At 41.9% G+C, this 19,523-nt stretch overlaps 1 protein-coding gene across 10 annotated transcripts in view; it reads right to left on the reverse strand.

Annotated features, from left to right (window-relative positions):
* FOXN3 (forkhead box N3) overlaps positions 1–19,523 on the reverse strand; it is a 207,322-nt gene that overhangs the window by 115,057 nt on the left and 72,742 nt on the right. For all 10 annotated transcript variants that reach the window (XM_030274834.4, XM_072930333.1, XM_030274833.4 and 7 more), the window contains one exon: positions 18,041–18,597. In XM_030274834.4, the coding sequence (XP_030130694.1) occupies positions 18,041–18,583 (543 nt within the window). In that variant the 5' untranslated portion in view covers positions 18,584–18,597. The remainder of the gene's footprint in view (positions 1–18,040; positions 18,598–19,523) is intronic.

Below are 19,523 nucleotides of genomic sequence, written 5' to 3' on the forward strand. Positions count from 1 at the left end.
AGAATAACCATCCTCCTGCAACAGAGACCTCAGAGCTACCAACATCCATCAACACTCACATTACTTTGGCTACTTACATACACATTCTATTCTGCTTGTGTCCCATTTCCCTGCTGGATTCAGAAATATCTATTTTTTACTATCTTCCTCTTTCCTCCTCTTTCTCATGGCTGAACGAAACCCCAGAAAGCAAAATAAAACACCTCCCCATGCTGCAAACATCCTCCAAAATGAAGCAACTCATGACTGCAGTGAAGTTTTCATCTCCTTCACACAATCCAAATCAGCATAAACTAGTCAGGGCAGGGCCTGGTTCAGGAGCCTCAACAGCCCAAACATTATAACCCGAAACCTCATGGACTCAAAAAAATCTGGGACTTCACCATGACTTGGCATTTTTGCAAGCAGCCTACACAAATCGTCCTTCCACCCAAACACCAGGTACCACCACAAGCCTCTGGAGAAGTACCTCCTAAATTAAACAGTAAGATCAATGGCTCTGTGATAAAGACAAACCAGGGAAGGACCAGTTTAACTCTAGGAGCAAAGCAGCCTCCTGTGGGGAGGTCAAAACCCAGCAGCTACAGTACACACACTCCCTCTTAGACACTGGGCACCCTGGTGGGACTAGAACTGCAGTGCCTGTGGGAAAGGGCTTTCCTCACCTAGTGGGATTTGGCATCTCATTTTTACTGTAACACAAATTGAGCAAGAAATCTCACCTGAGAGGCACACCATTGAAACCTACACTGGCCAGAGAGCAGCAAGCTCTTATTGGGACCATCTGCAGAGTCAGAGCACTACCATCTATGGCAATAACCTCTTCCTGCATCTTCTGGAGTGCTGGCCATGGAGAGTTAAAAACACACCTCAATTGCACTGGAGCCTTCCAACATATGGAGGCTCTAATCTCAAGATGGCAAGGAAATTACATATGCAATTAGAGACAGGGAGTGGGCTGCTAAGCCACCTACCTGTCTTCATTGACTGCCATGTCACAGTCAGTGACACCCCCTCCCAGTCCTGGCTGTACCTTTGGTCTCCTCTGACCAAAGCAGTGCAAGAGTGTGCAAAGCTTCTTCCCACACCAGCTCCAGCCCATGGATGGCTGGAGATAGCCAGGGACATGGCATCACAAGCACAAAGAGACCCCTGTGGCACGTGGGTTAAACATACATTTCCACCCTGGCAGCAAGCACAATCCCCTCACCCTCACTGAAAAGTGCAGGGCACCAGTCCCCACTGTGCTACAGCTGGGCAACCAGCACCCAGCCCCAGGAGGATGAGCAGCCTACTACAAAGTCAGGGAGAGAGAAACAGGTGAGAAAGAAAGCTACATTGTCAGGTTTCATCCAAATCATCCTCAAGGTGAAGTAAGCTAAAAAGAACAATGCAGGAGCTTTTTGTTGTGGGAGCCATTCAGACATACCTATATTTTCTCCCACTTTAAGTCTACTGCAGAGGCAAAAGCTTGTAAAAAAAGCAAGAAGATAAACTTGCTTAGTCTTCAAAGTTTAATTCACAGTAAGCTTCATTAAAACTGTAAGAAGACTCCCTTTAATATTTATCTCCACACAGCCATCTCAAAAATAGATTTGACAACTATAGGATTTTTTTGTCTTGGGTTTTTTTGTCTTGAGTTTTTTAGGTGACCACATTTTTGCAAGCATGGCTACACAGAGTTTGCAACTGGTAAAATACTAGAAGTAGCAGACACAACAAAGCTTGCCATGGAAAACTTCTACAGCATGAGCCACTGAATCAAGTGTATTTTAGAGTGGGTAATCAGCTTCCCTGAGCACCTCCATCAGTAAAACAGCTTTGAACTTGTGCAGATAGTTTATTATAAAACACAGCAAAGTGATTACATTAGAGAAATAATATCTGAACTCATTGGTGTGCAAAAAAGGAGTATTTAAATCTACAATTTTTCCAAGGAAGTTAGCAAGTCCCTAATCAAAACGTACATCTTGGCGAGAATAGAATTCACAGGTCCATTCATGTTATTTCCTGGGCAGACTAGTTCTACATTAGCAGAGCATTAATCAAAGTCTAAATACTTAACCAAATCCTGACTCAATATAAATTATTCCTCCGTTTAAAACTCTACCTCATTTCTCCAGATGCCACTCCAAATCCCACAATAATTTTGCTATTTCATAGAAACAGTAAAGAAAAAGTGAGTTGCCTCAAATTCACAGAAGAGAATCAAAAGGCCTATGACAGAGGCAGCAGCATAGAGCCAGCCTGCAAACTCACTGAAACAGACCCAGCAGAAATAGAAATGTCCCTCTTCAGGGTGTTCGAAGCTGGTAGCAAACAGGATGTGAGCATCAGTCACTGAGTGCAGATAAGAGGTTATTCAGAATAGCAAGTTCAGGCACAGACCGGGTCTTTCACTCGGAAAGGAAAGAGTGGGAGGAATGAGGGGGTAAGAAACAGTTTTCAACCTACACACCACAGCCCAGCCTATTTGGGTTTTCCCTGGCTTCTATTTCACTGAATTACCTCACAAGGCGTCATTTTTCATTTTCAGGTACGATGTTCACAGGACGCCCCCATGAAACAGGAAGCCTGTGTGTGTTTGCAGTGTACTGAAAGAAGAAATAACAGGCTCCTCAGAAAAATGAGACACTGGACAACCTCAGCAGCTAAGAAGAGGACTGGGGCACTTGCTGAAAGACACACCATCTACAGAAAGAAGGACTGATGCTTGGCTTGAACGGAACAAGGAAAGAAACAGAGTTTGGAGTAGGGGAGGAGAAAAGAAACTGGACAGAGTCTAGAAACTTCTAGAAAAAAAGCTGTGTAACTTCTACATGGGGCTAAGTCACCATCTTCAACCTCCAACTCCTCAGTGTTTACTAGGAAGCTATTATTCATACTGATCATTGCATACAAAAAGGCTGCTGATCAATATTGCACAAGAGTGATAAGTGATCAGTGATTAAACATCAGTGTATGAATTTATCTGACTTAACATGCCTGGAGTGGAAGGAAACAGGGAGAAACAATTTCTGAGCAGCGATGAAAATTGACAACTTGCCCAACATCAGATGATTATGTGAGGAGTTCAGAAGTAACAAGGAAGAGAAGACTTATGATATTCTCAAAAGGTTAAAAAGCTGTTTTCCTCCAAATTATTCATGATCAAATAAGCCTTTGAACAGATCTACCATCTAAGGGGAAAGAAAATCTCATTTAGGAATGCCAAACAAGACTATTTTGATGACATAGGTGTCATGCAATGAGGCCTGCTGTGACCTGAGTCACTGCTCTAGGTCTCCTGTGATCTTTTTCTTGATCAGTTTCACACAGGAAGCCTTCATATCTGACACACCAAAAATAGCATACGGTTTACAAATGAAAATCCTGCTTCAGAGAAGGACTGCAATTTTTTTTCTTTTTCAAAATGCAAATGCGCTTTGAGTACAGTTCAACGATGACTGAAAGCACTGGTCCCCGCATTCCTCAGACAGATGCTTAAGACCATATACATTTAGAGACGATGCAGGTAGGGAAAAAAAGGGAACTAAGGTGTGTGTGTCAGGGGGAAACCACAAAAACAGCAACTGGAATTGAATAGCTGAAGGTGAAAAACAACCAAAAATAACATACAAATACCCCTGCAGAGAAAAATGCATAGCTAGAAAATCAAGTCCAAACTGCCAAAGGCCATATTCAAAGGTCAAACAAAAAGGAATGGATGTCTTATATTGACTCCATTCATCCTACCAATACTGAAACACAAACAGCAGTCATCTTACCTTTCAGAGCTGCATCATGTACCAAACCCTGCTGAAAACCAGTAACCAGCCTTTGAGGATGGTGGTGTTGTAAGAAACTCACCACTGCTTGCCCCCACAAGAGGAAGCCTGTTACACCAGCTCCAAAGCACCAGCCCATAAAAAGGCCTGGCTGCTCCAAAGGGTCCTTCTCTCTTCATAGTTGCACCCAATGACCAAAAATGCTGACATCAGCACTGTACGGTGAAGGACTTCAGTAATTACTGTGTTTTTCTTGCAAAAGACTCTCTCAGGCAATACTAAACACACCACTGACGGAAGAGTCTGAAGGAAACTTGACAGGTTATTGCTTTATTGCAGCCTCCAGAATCTGGCTTTAATGTTGCTGATTCATCACATTTTTAGCATGTTGGTATTCTAGATGTTTCTATTATAAAGTCATGAGATAGCGCAAAGTCATGGAGGGGGAATGGGTGCAAATGAAAAACTTTTCCAGCTGTCTTTGCTTCTGGAAAAGAGGTTAGAAAAGTTCTTAAAGGCCCTAAAATAAAGCACACAGCTCCTCCTTTCATTGTTTTTAAATGACAACATGATTTTAAGTCAATTTAATACCTTTTAAGATACAAATTTCTGTATAAATAGCTTCCCACATCACTCTTATATCCATTCATATTATTACAAGCACACCTTTATATGATAACATTACTTGGTCTAACTTAAAAGCCATGCAACACAAACAGAAAGTTTATTTGAGCAATTGCAGAATTCCCTTCCTTTCCAAACAAAAGCATGTCTTGGTACACAGTGCAAGAAGTCCGAAGCTACACATGGCATGGACTGAAAAGCTGTTTAAACCACTCTAAAATGGTTTCAATTTTTCACCTGATTCAAGAGGAATCAATATATAGTCAAAACATAAAAAGGAAAGTTCATTGAAGGAGCAAATTCTTCCCCTTTTAAATACATGTCTAAATTAAAATTCGAAGTGCCAATCCAACAAATTTGCAAACCCTGTTTTATAATTAGCAAGGGGAATAAATATAAGATGATGTGGCACACAAGTGGATAACTATACCATAATTAAGGCACGGACTCTTGTCCTATCAGCCCAACCCAGCCAAATACATTTTTGGCACACTAAATACTATTGGAGAATGAGTGCAACTTGAGTGCTGGTGAAAGAGCAGAAGGTAATTAGAAAAAGTGGTTAGATCATAAGCATATTTATTTTGAAACTAAAATAATACAAGTATTTTAGCTGGTGGGACGAAGACATTTTCCTAGACACAGAAGAAAAGGATGAAAAAGCAAAACCTTTCCTAAAATTTCATTGCTACAAATTAAAATCAAAGCTTTCTAAATGAAAACTTTATTTTTTTTTCAAACAAGAATGACTGAAAACCTTGTCTCATAATGGAAAGGGTCATAATTACATTTCTGCTTTCCCGAATTCAAAATTAGTCAGCTCTAAAACCTAACAGCAAATGACACATCAAAGCACACTTGCTAAGCCAAGAACAAGGAACTTTATTCCTCCAAACAAATGCAGCAGTGCCCAAGAGGCAGTGAAATATTACAGGCGTTCCATCAAAACATGAAACAACAAAAAATTAGACAAAGTGGAGGTGTTTTACTAAATTTTAAATGCTGATTTGTTTTGGAAAAGAAAAGAGAGATGGTTCAGGTTAGTTAAGACTCTTAATTTAGAGTCATCTGATTAAACTAACCAGTAAGCAATTGTGGCAACACATCTTTCCCAAAGAAAGGTTGCAGAGATTAGCTCAGGTGGTCAGAACATGGTACTACTAATAATGCCAGGGTTGCAGGTTTGATCCCTGTCTATCCAGGGCCATCCACTTAAGAGCTGGGCTTGAAGGTACTTGTGTACCCCTTCCAACACAGAATATCTGTGATTTAAGATGTACCATTATGACAGTATCTTATTTGCCTGGCACAGAGACACAAGCAGACAGAAAGCTCTATCTGACAACCCAATTTTTGCTCCCATTTTACCTTAAAAGTGTTTGGATTATCTAAAAAACAGTGTGACTCTGTAGTGCTTTTTATGTAGAAAAAGTATTTATACATGAATATAAAGATAGATTAAAAAAAAATTTAAGAAAAGGTAGGTACATCATGAACAATAAAATTGCATTTGCCTCAAGAGCAGGGAGCTAGCACCAGACTAAATCTTCTGTGCAATCTGTCTCTGTGATAGTGTCTTTCCTCTTTCTCTGCCATGCAGCCACAAATCTAGAAAGTATTACATATCCATATAAAATTGTAAACCAAACCTAAACTCTTTTACAAAAGCAAGGTCTGTATATTTAACCCTGAGCATTGAAGGGGAAAACCTTCATCAGCATAGAAGGGTAAGAGAAAGAAAACACAAATAAATTAGTATAATGAGCAATTACATAAAAATAAATGCATTATATTAATTGCTAAAACAGGAAAAAACATTCTGGGCAAGTTCATCCTACTCCGTCAAAGCAAACCATGCAACAGTACCAATGCCAGCATTTGTCTAATTCTCAGCCATCTCAGCACTATTCTGACTCTCCAACTTCCCATCTCTTCTAACTGAAGACAGAAAACTTGTACTTTCCATGCACACCATGCATTCCTTCTTACTTCAGCTATGCAGGAAAGCCAGCATACTTATACAATTTTATCAGAAAAAGGTTTTTCATCCAGAGGATGGCTGGGCACTGGAACAGGCTCCCCAGGGAAGTGGTCACAGCACCAGCCTGAAGAGTTTATGAGGTGTCTGGACAATGCTATCAGGCACACAGTGTGATTCTTGGGGTGAACTGTGCAGGGCCAGGAGCTGGACTCAGTGATCCCTTCTAAATCAGGATGTTCCATTATTCTATTAATGTGCAGCCCCCTTAGTCCTCAAGTACTTTAGGAAGGGTGGAATTACATAAAAATTGTATCATTATTTCCAGTTAAATTTATTTGTAAGTATTATGTCTGAAGGGAACTCCTGCAGAACTGAGTATCTTTTGACCCACAGTATTCTCTCAAAGCGTAAGTATAATTGTAGCTCCATATAAACCAGCAGCAGGCATTCTTAAACCTGTCAAAAATTCTCTCCAAGAGCCTTCAAAGTGCTCCCAGGAGCAGTGATGATCTCTGGAACTGCAGTGATTCAAGTGTTTTTCTGGGGCTTGAGAAGGCTACAACCAGGCACTGCAAAGCAGTAGTACTCAGGAGAATCCTTCAAATACAGCTTTTCCTACATGGCAAGAACTTTAGTCCTAAAGTTGAAGTCCTTGCAACGTCTATTTATTTCTTCCCAACTGTATAAAGAGAACTAATTGCAAAAGTGCTACCTTTATTAAATTCTGAACCACTAAACCCTAACAGTGATATTTAACATCCCTCCCGCTAATGCAAAACCAAAACATTTCATGAATGATTGCCCTATTTTTACTGAAGCATGTGGAACCTTTGAGATGTGTGTTCCCAATCTCCACACTAAAGGGTGAGGAAAACAGATAAAAATATGTAAATGAAAGCTTGAGATAAGGCATGCCAGCAACTAACTCTAGAGTCTTGCATTAACCCCCACAGCCCCTGTAAGTTGCACTGTAGACACTTTTTTCCAACTGTAAACTCAGAAATATATTCATAATAGTTACTTCATCTCCATGAGTACCTTCCCACAAGTAGGCAGCTGTGGGATCTTATAAGCATAGCTCTGGAACACAGGCTAATTTTCTGCTCAAAGCTTGAATGAGTGTGAATTCACCATTCAACTGGATTCTCTTATGCAAAATTCCATCAGTAAGTTTCTGCTCCATGTACTGGCACAGACAATTCTCCATGCCATTGAGACCTCCCTGTACAGAAGCCTGTTCATTCCTCTGCTTACCAGCAGTTGTCTTTACAAGTTACACTGGTGCTTCAAAATCCTGAGAGCTCTCAGCTAGTGGTAAATTGCTACTCTTCACTGCTGCAATGAAATATAGCAATTCAGCATGCTGTAGATAGTGTTTTGGTATCTTAAGTCACTGGCTAAGGGCAGCAATTTGGCTTCTTTTCTACTGCACCAAGGAAAAACCCACTTACATTTAAGATTGTTAGAAGGAGTCCTCCTAAAAATTCCTACACTAGTTCCCAATTTTTCCATAATGGTCCAAATGGAATGTGAACAACTGAACAGAAATAAATTAATTTAACAAAATTAATTAAAACATACAGTTTCCAAAATTATTATGAGGGATAACAAAGCAGGATCCAGAGGCATAATTTATGGCCACAACAGCTACTTTCCACAGCTCTCAGTCCCAATTCTGTTGTTGATACTCAAAACAGTAAATCAAAAGCAGCTTTTCTGAACTTAGAAGTCCAAACTGGTGGGAGAACACAAAAAAACCCAAGTAATGTTTCAGGCTAAGAAGGGCCAACAATGACCCCAAACAAATTCAGGACAAAAAAATGCTGGGTGCCAAAGCAGGAAGGTCACTCCCTTTCTTTCCCTCCCCTGTTGCTTATCTTACATGACCTCTATCACTGATGAGTTTGACACCACTTACAGCTACAAGAATTTTAGGAGTCTTTAATAGCCAGTTTTGTTGCCAGCATGTAGATAAAATTTTCCAGGATCAAGACTCTAATAAATGTGCTTACTCTCAGAAAGGATAACCACTGTTTTACCATTGCAACAAATGGCCAGACACGGCAGTGATGATGAGTGTGTGTGGGGGCACCACCCCAGCTACCAAACAACTCAGCAGCTCCAGCCACCTGATCACCAAGATCCAAAGGCTGCAGGCTAAGGGGAATCATGGATACGATGGCATGGCAGAGCCAAAGTATTCTATGCTCGCTTGTGAAATTAAAGATAAGAATTGCTGTGAGTTTCAGTCCTGGACGCTGACTTTGCCCCAAGTGAAAACATGTCAGGAAGCTCTCACTAAAAGAAGCACACCTGAGGAAGGTCTTTCTTGCCCCCATCTATGAGACCAGCTAGTCCCAGGGCAGCCAGACTGCTGAAACCATCCACAGGGCCACTCTCCAACAGCAACATACCTGCTCCTCCAGAATATCTGCCTTTGCCCACACCATTAGAGAAAGCATATGGTATTACTTCTGTGCTTGAATTCTTCCAAGCCAAAGAAAAGACACAGGAATTTAGTCCAAAAAACTAAGCTACAAGACTGAAAAAAATCATCCAAGCACGTATCTGGGATCCACTTTAAGAACATCAGAGCTCAAGTGTCAGGGACTCATAATTGCACCTGAACCAATCACCCATGTTTCTCTGCTGCTCGTCAATGAAGCACTGCCAGACAATCAATTTTGGCAATTCCTCTCTTCCCCAGCCCACCCAAAATAATTTCTCATCTCTGGAGCTAAGAGGGTACCCTGCTTTAAGCCAGCTCTGAGATACTGGAACAGGTGAGGAATGGGTGGAAAAGAAACTTTAAGGAGTTAGATTGAATGACACATGCTAGGAAGCTAAATAGCTTTTTCCTTGAGACCAAAATTTACCTACTGAATCATAACAAGCCAGTTGTTGTTACTAAAGAAATCAAAATCTCATTGTTTCTATACTACTTAAATACTGACAAACTAAAAGTATCACGAAACCAGCAAGATTCTTACAAACCTCTTAAAAATGAACTTTCCTCTGTGTCTTCCAGAAGACCTTTACCAGACTTGTACTGATTAAAAATACCAGACTACATATCAAAAGACAAAAGCAAATTACTTAAGTGATAAAAAGCTTTATTAGCTTAAAAATACATATAAGCATATGGGCCACATCTTTCCCTAGATGCTTGCTAAGCAAAACTTAACCAGAGGCAGCCACATGGGGCTTTTCCTTAAACAAATCTGTGTTCACAAGAGTAACTGAATAGAATCATAGAAGAGTTAGGTTTGGAAGAGACATACAGGTCATCTAGTTCCAACTCAGCCAGCATATGCAGCGATGCCATCCATCAGACCCAAAGCTGCTTCAAGCCACATCCAGCCTGGCCTTGAACGCTTTCAGGGATGTGGTACCCACCCCTTCTCTGGGCAACCTGTGCCAGTGCCTCACCATCTTCACAGTAAAGAATGTCTTCCAAACATCTCATCTAAATCTTTTCTCTTCATTTAAAACTGTTCCCCCTTGTCCTGTCACTCTCTGAATGTATAAAAAGTCCCTCTCCCACTTTTTTTAAGTCCCCTTAAGTAATGGAAGACTGCATTGAGATCTTCCTGTAGCCTTCTCTTCTCCAGGCTGAACAAGCCCAGTTCTCTCAGCCTGTCTTCATGAGACATGCTTCTGCCCTCTGATCATCTTTGCCCCTCCTCAACAGGTCCACATCCTTCCAATGTTGGGGACCCCAGAGCTGATGCAGCACTGCAGATGGGGTCCCTCAAAAGCAGAGCAGAGGGGCAGAATCCCCTCCTTGCCCTGCTGCCCATGCTGCTTTGGATGCAGCCCAGCAGAGAATTGGCTTTCTGGCCTGCGAGAGCTCATTGCTGGTACATGTCCATCTTTTCAGCCATGGAATCTCCAAGTCCTTCTCCGCAGGGCTGCTCTCAATGACCTCATCTCCCAGTCTGTGCTCATAACTGGGATTGCCCCGACCCAGATGGAGCACCTAACACTTGGACGTTTTGAGCCTCATGACATACTGTTTTGTTACAGCTACATGCAGTGCTTGCACCATGACCTCATCTAGCAAGTCTGCCCAGTCTTGCAATGGCAGAAGTCAACTAACTCTTATATGCTAACCCACCACTGCTCAACATACAAATGACAACCAGCTAAATTAAAAACAGTCACACACAGTCCCTTCTTCATAAGGATTTTGGCTTATGTTATTCTATACCATTCATTTGTATTAATTAGATTTATGATGAAGACACAGCAATTAGCTGAAAATAACACGGAAGGAGCAGGTATAAGCAACTTGCAGACTGTTGCCCAGACCCCACTGGGCCAGTCATGTGAATGACTCTACCACAAATATGGTCATGCTGCAGGATTGAATTAAGGTTCAGTGGGGACACAGTAACTGCCTGAATACAGAGCAAAGAAAGGTAACTTCTCCAGCAACTCAAAGGCTGCTTCAGGCTGCCTGAAGAGTATCCTCAACTCCTCAATTATTTTCAACAGCTTCAACTGCTGATTTGAGAGACACGACTTTCTCTCCAAGAGAAGACTTTCAAATGTTTTTTCTCAAGGTCTTCACCCAGGAAAAACCCAGCCACACAGCACAATTTGCTGGGCACTTTCAGACAATGCAAAACACTTCCCTTTTAGAAAAGGAAAGGGGAAGTCTAAGGGACACAAATTTAGTAATTAAAATGGATACTTTGATGTTTTGCTGAAGAACTGAAGTGTAAGACAGAAGTGCATATACTCAGCCACACCAGCAAGCCCAGTTCATCTCCGATATTCAGCTACAGCTGGAGTTAGCACAGCCACCATCGTGGGCGTGCTGCCTGCGGGCATGCCTTGCCACATTCACTAATGGACATGTAAAAGTGCTCCTGTGTGCCCGCATGCTTCAGCCCATCATCAGGTCTCCTGTGCTCAAACCAGAGTGAAGCTCCAAGACCTGTGATTCCTTTGCTGGCAGTGACAAGGGCACTTCGTTATCTCTCTGACAATTGGAAAGAAACACAGGAGGTGATGAGGATGTAAATGACAGCAGCATGGGAAAAGCCTGACAATTGATTTTATAGACATCCTTTCCTCTTCCATAACAGCATTTCAGAAGATGCACAGCACAGGTCCACACAGAGCCATCTCTACTGCCAAAATTAAGAACCTTGAGCAACAGAAACAAATCTTGAAAAAACATATATGTGCACACATCCTAGTGCAGTTTTTGTTCGACCATTTCACCCATGTCTCAGGGACCCAATCCAGCACCAAGCATGTATCTGACTGAACATACAAGCAGCCGCAGTGGTTTAAGTGCAGCCTGTGCTCTCAAAGGTGAGAACATCCTTCACCCCTTCCCTTCACCATCTTCTCCTGCTGTCACCAGGTCAGCTCTGAGCTGGCTGGAAGCCGCAGGCACAGCTTCATGCCAGATTAAACAGTGCTGAGCCTACAGCCTGTGCTGACACTGGTGTTCCTCTGACCACAGTAACCATGAACTAAACAGGGAGCTGAAAATTAATCCAGCTAAATTAGCCCAATGAAAAATAATCTAAACGAAAAATATACAAAGAGTTTTCAGCCTGCTCATTACACAGTGATAGATGTGCAAAGTCTGACCTGAAGAGGGGCTTGCAATACAGCCCCAGATCAATTTCACCTCCCAGAAAAGGGAACAGGCAGCCAGGTTCATGCATGAGAATGGCAGCCCAGACTCTGATCACTTCAAATCTGCTGTAAAACACCAAGAACAGTCACTAACACAGACCACTTGAACAGCAAACAGCACAGTCCTGCTCCTCTAGGGAAACCAAAACAAACACCTCCAGCAGTAGAAAGTGTCCTATTGCATTTAAAATTCTGTTCGCATTTTATCTTTACCTTGGGGTAGGGACTACATCCATTACCCCACTAAGCATCATGCAGCTGCCAGCCCTTCTTCTGTAAGGAACGCTTGTCTCAGCAATCCCAACTGGCAATGCCCAGCCTCCTCATCACCTCTATTCCCCTTGTTGTGTTTGCACAACTCTCATCTGGACTGCGCTGTAACCTCAACTGAGGACTTGAGCTGAAAAGCAACACAAGAATTAAAAGAAGAGTAGAAGATAAACCCATCCAGATCACTTGTGTGTCACAGAAACACAAAAGTTCATGTGCCAGGAAGGTGATGGAGCAAACATTCAGAAGCGATGGAGTGCAAACACAGCTGGGAAATGGACTCACCAACCTCACCACTGCCCAAACCCAATGGGTAAAGAGCAGCTCACTCCTGATTTTCTACACTCTTTCAGCGCTGCTTAACACACTTTGCATCATCTTTGCTATGAGTGAGGAGCACAGACAGGGCCCGTTACTCCAGTTTATTTAACCTAGGTGGCCAATCTCACCTGGTAGTTCAATGGCCTGTCACTGTGCAACCAACACCTCAGTTACGCAGCAGGGCACCTGCCTGCAGGCTATCTTAACTGAGAGCAAGATAACACAAATACCTTAGATATAAGGTTCAGAGGATTCCCTGGATATTGCCAGCTCTCCTGTCATTACTTGAAAAGAACTGCTTGTGCTTTGTACAGCTCTAAAACAGTTAATTTAGGCAGATTCCTGTACAAAGAGTTAGCTCTGATGTTAAGTCAAGCAGCTGGAAGCCACTGAAATGAAGAATGTTATTTCCATGCACAGCTTTAGGAAATCTATTATTTAAATATTCTATATAATTCTTGGGTTTGCAATTCAAAAATAAAACCAAAGGGTTCAAGTAAAGTTCTCCATAAATTGTCTAATATCTTGCAACTTCTTTTACAGTATGGTTCTAGAGACTTTTATGATTTTTCTAGAAAGAAATGACCTTTGTTTCTCTACACACAAATTTGAGGAGGAAATTTCTGATATTAGAGAGCTTTTTTGTATGACAGACAAAAGTATAGAAAATGCATTTCAAGTTAAACTAGACAAATTCCAGTTTAAAATCACAAAATATCCTTTTAATTAAATTAACAGTTGCACCAACTTATTTATGAAATCAATTTTTTAATGGAGTCTATGTAACATGAAGACTTTAACATGAATCTGAGGCGTTGTTTTGTTGGGTTTGATTTTTGGTATTTTTTCACTTCAGCTTCCAGATGTTATAAATGCAGTGAAAGTCTGACAACTGTGTCATTTGGATCAGTCTAGGTGGTAACATTAAAAACAGAGGAGATTATTTCCTATCTCCAGTGTGGAACTGAACTTTCACAGGAAACCTCAGTGACATTAAAAAAGGGAGGACAGGGTCCTGTCTCCCTCACCTTTGTGCATATGCAGATTGGATCAGGAGATTCTAACAAAGAACAAGAAGGGTTCTTTTCCTCTCACTCCAGCTAGCACTGATCTTCCCACAGGATTTTACCTGTCAAAAGCCCAGATATTATCACATCAGAGGAAAGACATTTGCAGGAGGCACTCCTGAAGTCTCCAGTGCCCAAAGGGTTTCCCAGGGCTCCTGTCAAGATGCCCTGGCAGAGCGCTTATGAGAGACAGCGCATTAGAGGAGGACAAGTTGGACATCGGCTCTTGTACAGCTCAAGGACCACTCAGGAGCCCTCAGATCTCAGAGTCTGCTCCAGACGGAGGAGGAGCCTGGCTGGATCTCTGTGACCCAGTTATGGACCACGTACTTCTAAGAATAACTTCCACATCAAGCGAGGAGAATTTTCTTCTCTCATCCCCATAAACATATCCTTTACCCTCATTACGCTTTTATTAAGACATCCCTCAGCATAAGTGCCAAATAAACCTTTCAGATAGTTGCATTTCTTCAGCATGCACACAACATGTGTGTGTTTCCCTATCTCAGACAATGCAGAGCAGACACAAAGAGGAGCCCTCTTGATAGGATGGATGCCCAAAGAAGCAGAGACCAGGGGAAAAACAGCAGAATAGCAGAGAGAAGCATGAGGACAAAAGCTCCAACCTTTATAACCGTGGGCTGTTCACTGAGACAAAAATACTGCAGCGAAACCAGCAAGGTCAAACATCATTTCCCCTCATCTGATAAAGATGACTGAGGAAGTTTGAATTCATAAAAGGCACAAGCACATCACACATCCTGGAAAGACAATCCTACCAGCCTTTGTTCAAAGCAGGAATCCCTATACAAATAAATCAGATTTTCAAGGGAGGCAGAAATAGGGCTTGTAACAAAATTTTTCAGCCGCCCCTTAGCTCGAGCAGCACTAGTGGGCATAGCTATAATCACAGCAAACCTACATAATGGGTCTGAACTAGCTTAGCCCTTTCCCTGCAAGCAGAGAAGCTGCCACATCAGTAACTCCGTTGCTAGGGCAACTGCTTACTTTCCATATCAACTGCAAACTCGTTGCTATGGAGACACATATACAAGAAAAATTCCTCTCTACAGCCAAGGACCAGATGGTAGGGAAGTCATGGACTAACGGGCTGTACTAAGTGGGACACAGACTACAGGACATTTAGATCTGTACGTCCACAATAGGATTAATCTGAACAAGTGAATTCACAGGTCTGGCAGTATAAACAAAGCCAGGGAACTCCACATCTACTCCCCATCATGTGATAACTTCATACTCTGGCCAACTATTATTAAACTGCTGAGCTCAATGCAAAGTGGTTTGTACAATCAAGGGCTCAGCATTTTCCCTTCTTCAGCCCAGTTCTCTGTCTCAGTCCAGATCAGCCTCATTGCAGTTCCATGAACAGCCAGGCTTTTGGTTTGCCAGGTAAGCCTGATGGCACTGCAGCTGATGTGGAAGAGCAGCAATGTAAAATCAAATCCTCTCTTCCACATTCCGCACCAGACCTAAAAGCATCAGGATAGGGCAAGTACAAAAAAAGAAAAAGTGATGAATCCTGCCCTTTTTTTTTTTTCCCCCTCTCCATTACAATGATCTCACATCAGGAAATTCAAGAATTCATATGCAGGCAGAAAAAGCTGCAGACTACTAGATTCATATTTAGCCCCATGAATATAAACTAGTGGAACTCAAGACTGAGAAAATTACCATGCAGAGGGAGTTCAAAAAAGAATTAAGGGTTCAGCAGAACTTTTTTTTAAAAAATGATTACTTAAAGGCTACATAAACAAACACTGGAAAGCACAACTATGAGAGGAAAAGCTTCTAGCTTTTCACAATGTGTCAATGCACATCAACCGGCAAATGCCTGCAATTCCCAGCACTAACTCCTTCCCTCCATACTGTACATGTTTCAGAGCCCATCTTGTTAGCATTTCATAACATGCCATTTGCTAAATGCTGGGGGTTTTTTTGTTTGTTTTTTTTTTTTTTCATGTAAAACCAGTAAAACAGGCAGACCCCAACTCTGCAATTTGCAAAAACTGTCTGCAAAGGAGAAGTAGTATAAAATGATTCCTTACAGCCCTCCTTTCCCCTGCCCCAAACCCCATACCAAAACCAGAGAAGCCTTTAGATGGACACCTTCCTTCTGAACAGCAGAGATATTTGCTGCAAGGTACCAAATCAAGCCCAAGTGTGTGCGCACACACATGAAGGTATTTTCAAAGCCATCAGCTGACATTTACTGCTTTCCAAGTCCGAAATTAGCTGTCAAGCACCTGATTCAGCAACTCTGACCCAGGGCCAATTCTGCACTCAGAACTCTGTCTACCACATCCCTTGGCCAGGACACCACGAAAAACCCAGCAGGGGACTTGAATGACCTGCTGTGGTGCATGTTACATTTGAGATTCCCTTTTCATTCACCTTAAAGCTAGCTACCCGCAGTTATTAGCATCTTCAGGAAGCAGAAGAAATTCTTTCTAAAAATCTGTGATTTTCCTGAAATTAATAAAACTCCACCTTGTGATTCATTCAGGCAAGGCCTCCCACCACACCTTGCTGTCTAGCTATGTAACCATGGCCGTAATCACAAATTTGAGACGCGGGTGACCAGCCATGCATTGTGCTGCGCCACATCCCCACGGAGCAGCAGTGCAGTGTGGTATTGTTCAGATGAGCTCAGTGGATGGCCGGATATTTGACAGATAGACATGAAGACAAGTTCCTCATAGCAGGAAGCTGAAATCCAAATAGTCAACTTGTAAACAGAGGAAGAGGGTCAGAACAAAACACAAATGGCTGAGTTAAACACACGCCTTGCCAATTACCATATTTTGGTGGTTTTTAAAATGCATTGTATGAAGATTTCTTAGAGTCTGATCAGGGCCATAAAAGTCTGTTGTAGCATTGTCATTATAGTCTCACTTCCAAACCAGAATTTAAAACTCTGGCTTACACAAAACAAGATCCAGTTTGGGAAAAGATTTTTTTTTTCATCTCACACATGAGCTTTCACAGCAATTAATTGATAAAAATACAAATACACAGTGTGTGATCAGCAATATGGAGACAGTGGATTCTAAGTAATAATACTTTTTAAAAAGAAAGAAGAGAAAGATAGACATGTCAATCCTTTAATAATGAAAGCTCTGTAGTAAAGAAAGTTAACTCATCAAAAATGAAAAGTTGCTAGTTTACAATAGTGTATGACTCTTCTTCTAGAGTTACTTGAGTTTCTATTCCAGAGCTTTTGAAGTTAAATTGCACACAAAATAGGGAGAACAGCACCACCAAGAGAAGTCTAGTTTCAGGGTAACAAGTTACAAGATAATCAAAGCATTTAATTCACTGAAATACAAAAGCTGAGTTCTGCCAGGGGAAAGTGTTCACTTTCTGATCTTCAGCCAGTTTTAGAGACAGATCATGAGTGATGTGATTTTACCTGCTATTTATTTCCCTAACCCGTGAGAAGGCCTCTGAAATTAATCTGCAAGCTGGTATTTTTATCAGTATACTCGTACTTTGCCAAAGATTCATCCAGTCCACTGCTTCTTCAGAAGGTCCCCTTTGGAAATTGATTCCTGCTCCCAGGCAGACTGACAGAGTAAAAGGCTATGCAAGGGACTGCCTCCACCACTCCACTCACTTTCCCATTCCCCTGCCTCTTCCTGCAGATGCTGCTGGGGAATCAGCAGTGAAGTAAGGGGACAACAACCAAGATCAGAAAGCAAAGATGTGCTCCCAGGGCTTCTGCTCTGCACCAGCTGCAGAAGTTATATGAGCTCAAAGAATGCCAGAAATTTTGGTGACTGATAACCTTCACCTTTGATCCCAGATCTGCCTCTGCTCTTTGAAGAGTTTCTCTAAAACTCGACTGAAAAGGAACAAAGCTTCATCACCATTACCTTCCTTGTACAAAAGAAAGGGTTTTTTTGGATTACAACACAGACCAGGGCAATAACGATGGACTCTTACATAAGGCATACCCTTTCACTATACATTTGTATAAGCCAAGAACAGCAAGCAGCCTATTTATAACATGATTACATTCATCTAGTATAGCTGGAAACCATTACCACAGCATGATAACTAAAAACAATATTTAACCACTATGCATGAAGACACCAGCTGGAGGGAGAAAACACACACACACACCCACCGAACACTTTCTTACAGATGTCTAGACAATTAATTTAATAAAATCAGAATGAGCAATGCTAAAGAAATGTTGGCTCTCTGAACTTAATCAACTACATTACCAGACGCAGGGTTACACATTCTATACTTCACTGTTAAGGACATATTCTGGGATTAGCAGGTGAATATTTTCAGATCCAGAGAGGTTCCCATAGTTCCAAACTCACCTGACTTCGGTCTTTGTCCACTTTCTTAAAACACTTATTCAAGGACAGATTATGTCTCACAGAATTTTTCCATCCAGTGGGTGCATTTGCAAAATATGGAAAGTGTTCCAAGATCCAGTTGTATATATCCTTTACAGGCAGTCTTTTGGTTGGCGAATCCTCAATGGCCATAAATATGAGGCAGCTAAAGGAATAAGGAGGTTTGCAGTTGGGGTTCTGCTTGGCATCGTAGGGCATGTCAGAGTGGGCAGGAGACGGCGGCGTGTCATCACCGATGTCCTGAACAGGGCTAACGCTCCTTAACACTGAGTCCCCAAAGCTTTTCAGCAAGTTCTTGCTCTCATGTAACCAGTTCAAATTAGTTAGTTCTTCATCTTCCATGGCCCCTTTATCTAATCTGATGGCAGGCAAAGAAAAATCTAGGTCCTCGTCATCATGAAGTGCCTTTGATAAATCGCTATCTTGATAACGCTGGCTCAATCCACTGGGAACACTAATTCCTGAGCCCTCTGGCTTCTTACTGGGAGGCATGACTGGACCCATTTAGACAGCAGCTCCTGGCAGAGTGAATCCAAAGAAAAGAGAGAAAGAGAAAAGTTAGCTCATAAAAAGTCCCTGTGTAACAATTTGACAGCTTTTCCCTAACTGGTCACTTGGCTTTTGCCATCTGTATTAAACACGACAGCTTCACATAACACACATCCACAACTGTTGAATAAAATTATCTAAACTCAGTACAAGGGAAGAAATTTCAGTTGATGGAATAAGATGATAATCCAGATACACCTCAGTTCTGCATGCAAATAAAGCCCCACACAGGAAATTCCAAACCATGTCTCTTTAAAGAGGAAGAGATGTTTTCAAACCATTGAATACCACAACTGTATCACTTTAATAAGGATGTTAATTTAAAAAATAGTAAGAGTGACATATGGCCAGTTGCTTCAGATTTTCAGATTTTCAATTTCAGCTGTTTCACATTTGAGGACAATACAAGAGCACCACGCTGGCTGAAGGTATAGGCAGAAAAACATCCATACTGACTTGGCTGCACCAAAACACAGAAATGAGAGCAGAACTTCAAAACCAGCAAAGTCAGGAGAAAGTAGGAGGGAAAGCAACACCTGGTTGTTTTGGGCCCAGGGCCAAAAAATGGGGAGGCAAATGCCAGAGCAAAAGAGCACTTTAAAAATGTATGTAAACAGAGAAGATTTTAACATAAGCTGAACTTATTTCAAACACAGTAGAAAAAAAGTCAGCAAGACCACTGTGATGCTCAACAATGGCTTGTGAGAGGTGGGGTGAGCTGCGGAGGGTACTGCACCAGCAGGCCCTGGGGGGACACCTGCGAGCACTAATGCTTGGCATGACCTGAGCACTTCCGAAGCAAAGTGAAGCTGGGCCCCTGCCCAATTCGAGAGAAGCAGACGAGCCCAACAATTCTACTTCAGAAGCAGGAGACAGGCTCCCTTAGCTTCTACAA

The sequence above is a fragment of the Taeniopygia guttata genome, chromosome 5 (genome assembly GCF_048771995.1).
Source record: "Taeniopygia guttata chromosome 5, bTaeGut7.mat, whole genome shotgun sequence".
Lineage (NCBI taxonomy): Eukaryota > Metazoa > Chordata > Aves > Passeriformes > Estrildidae > Taeniopygia > Taeniopygia guttata.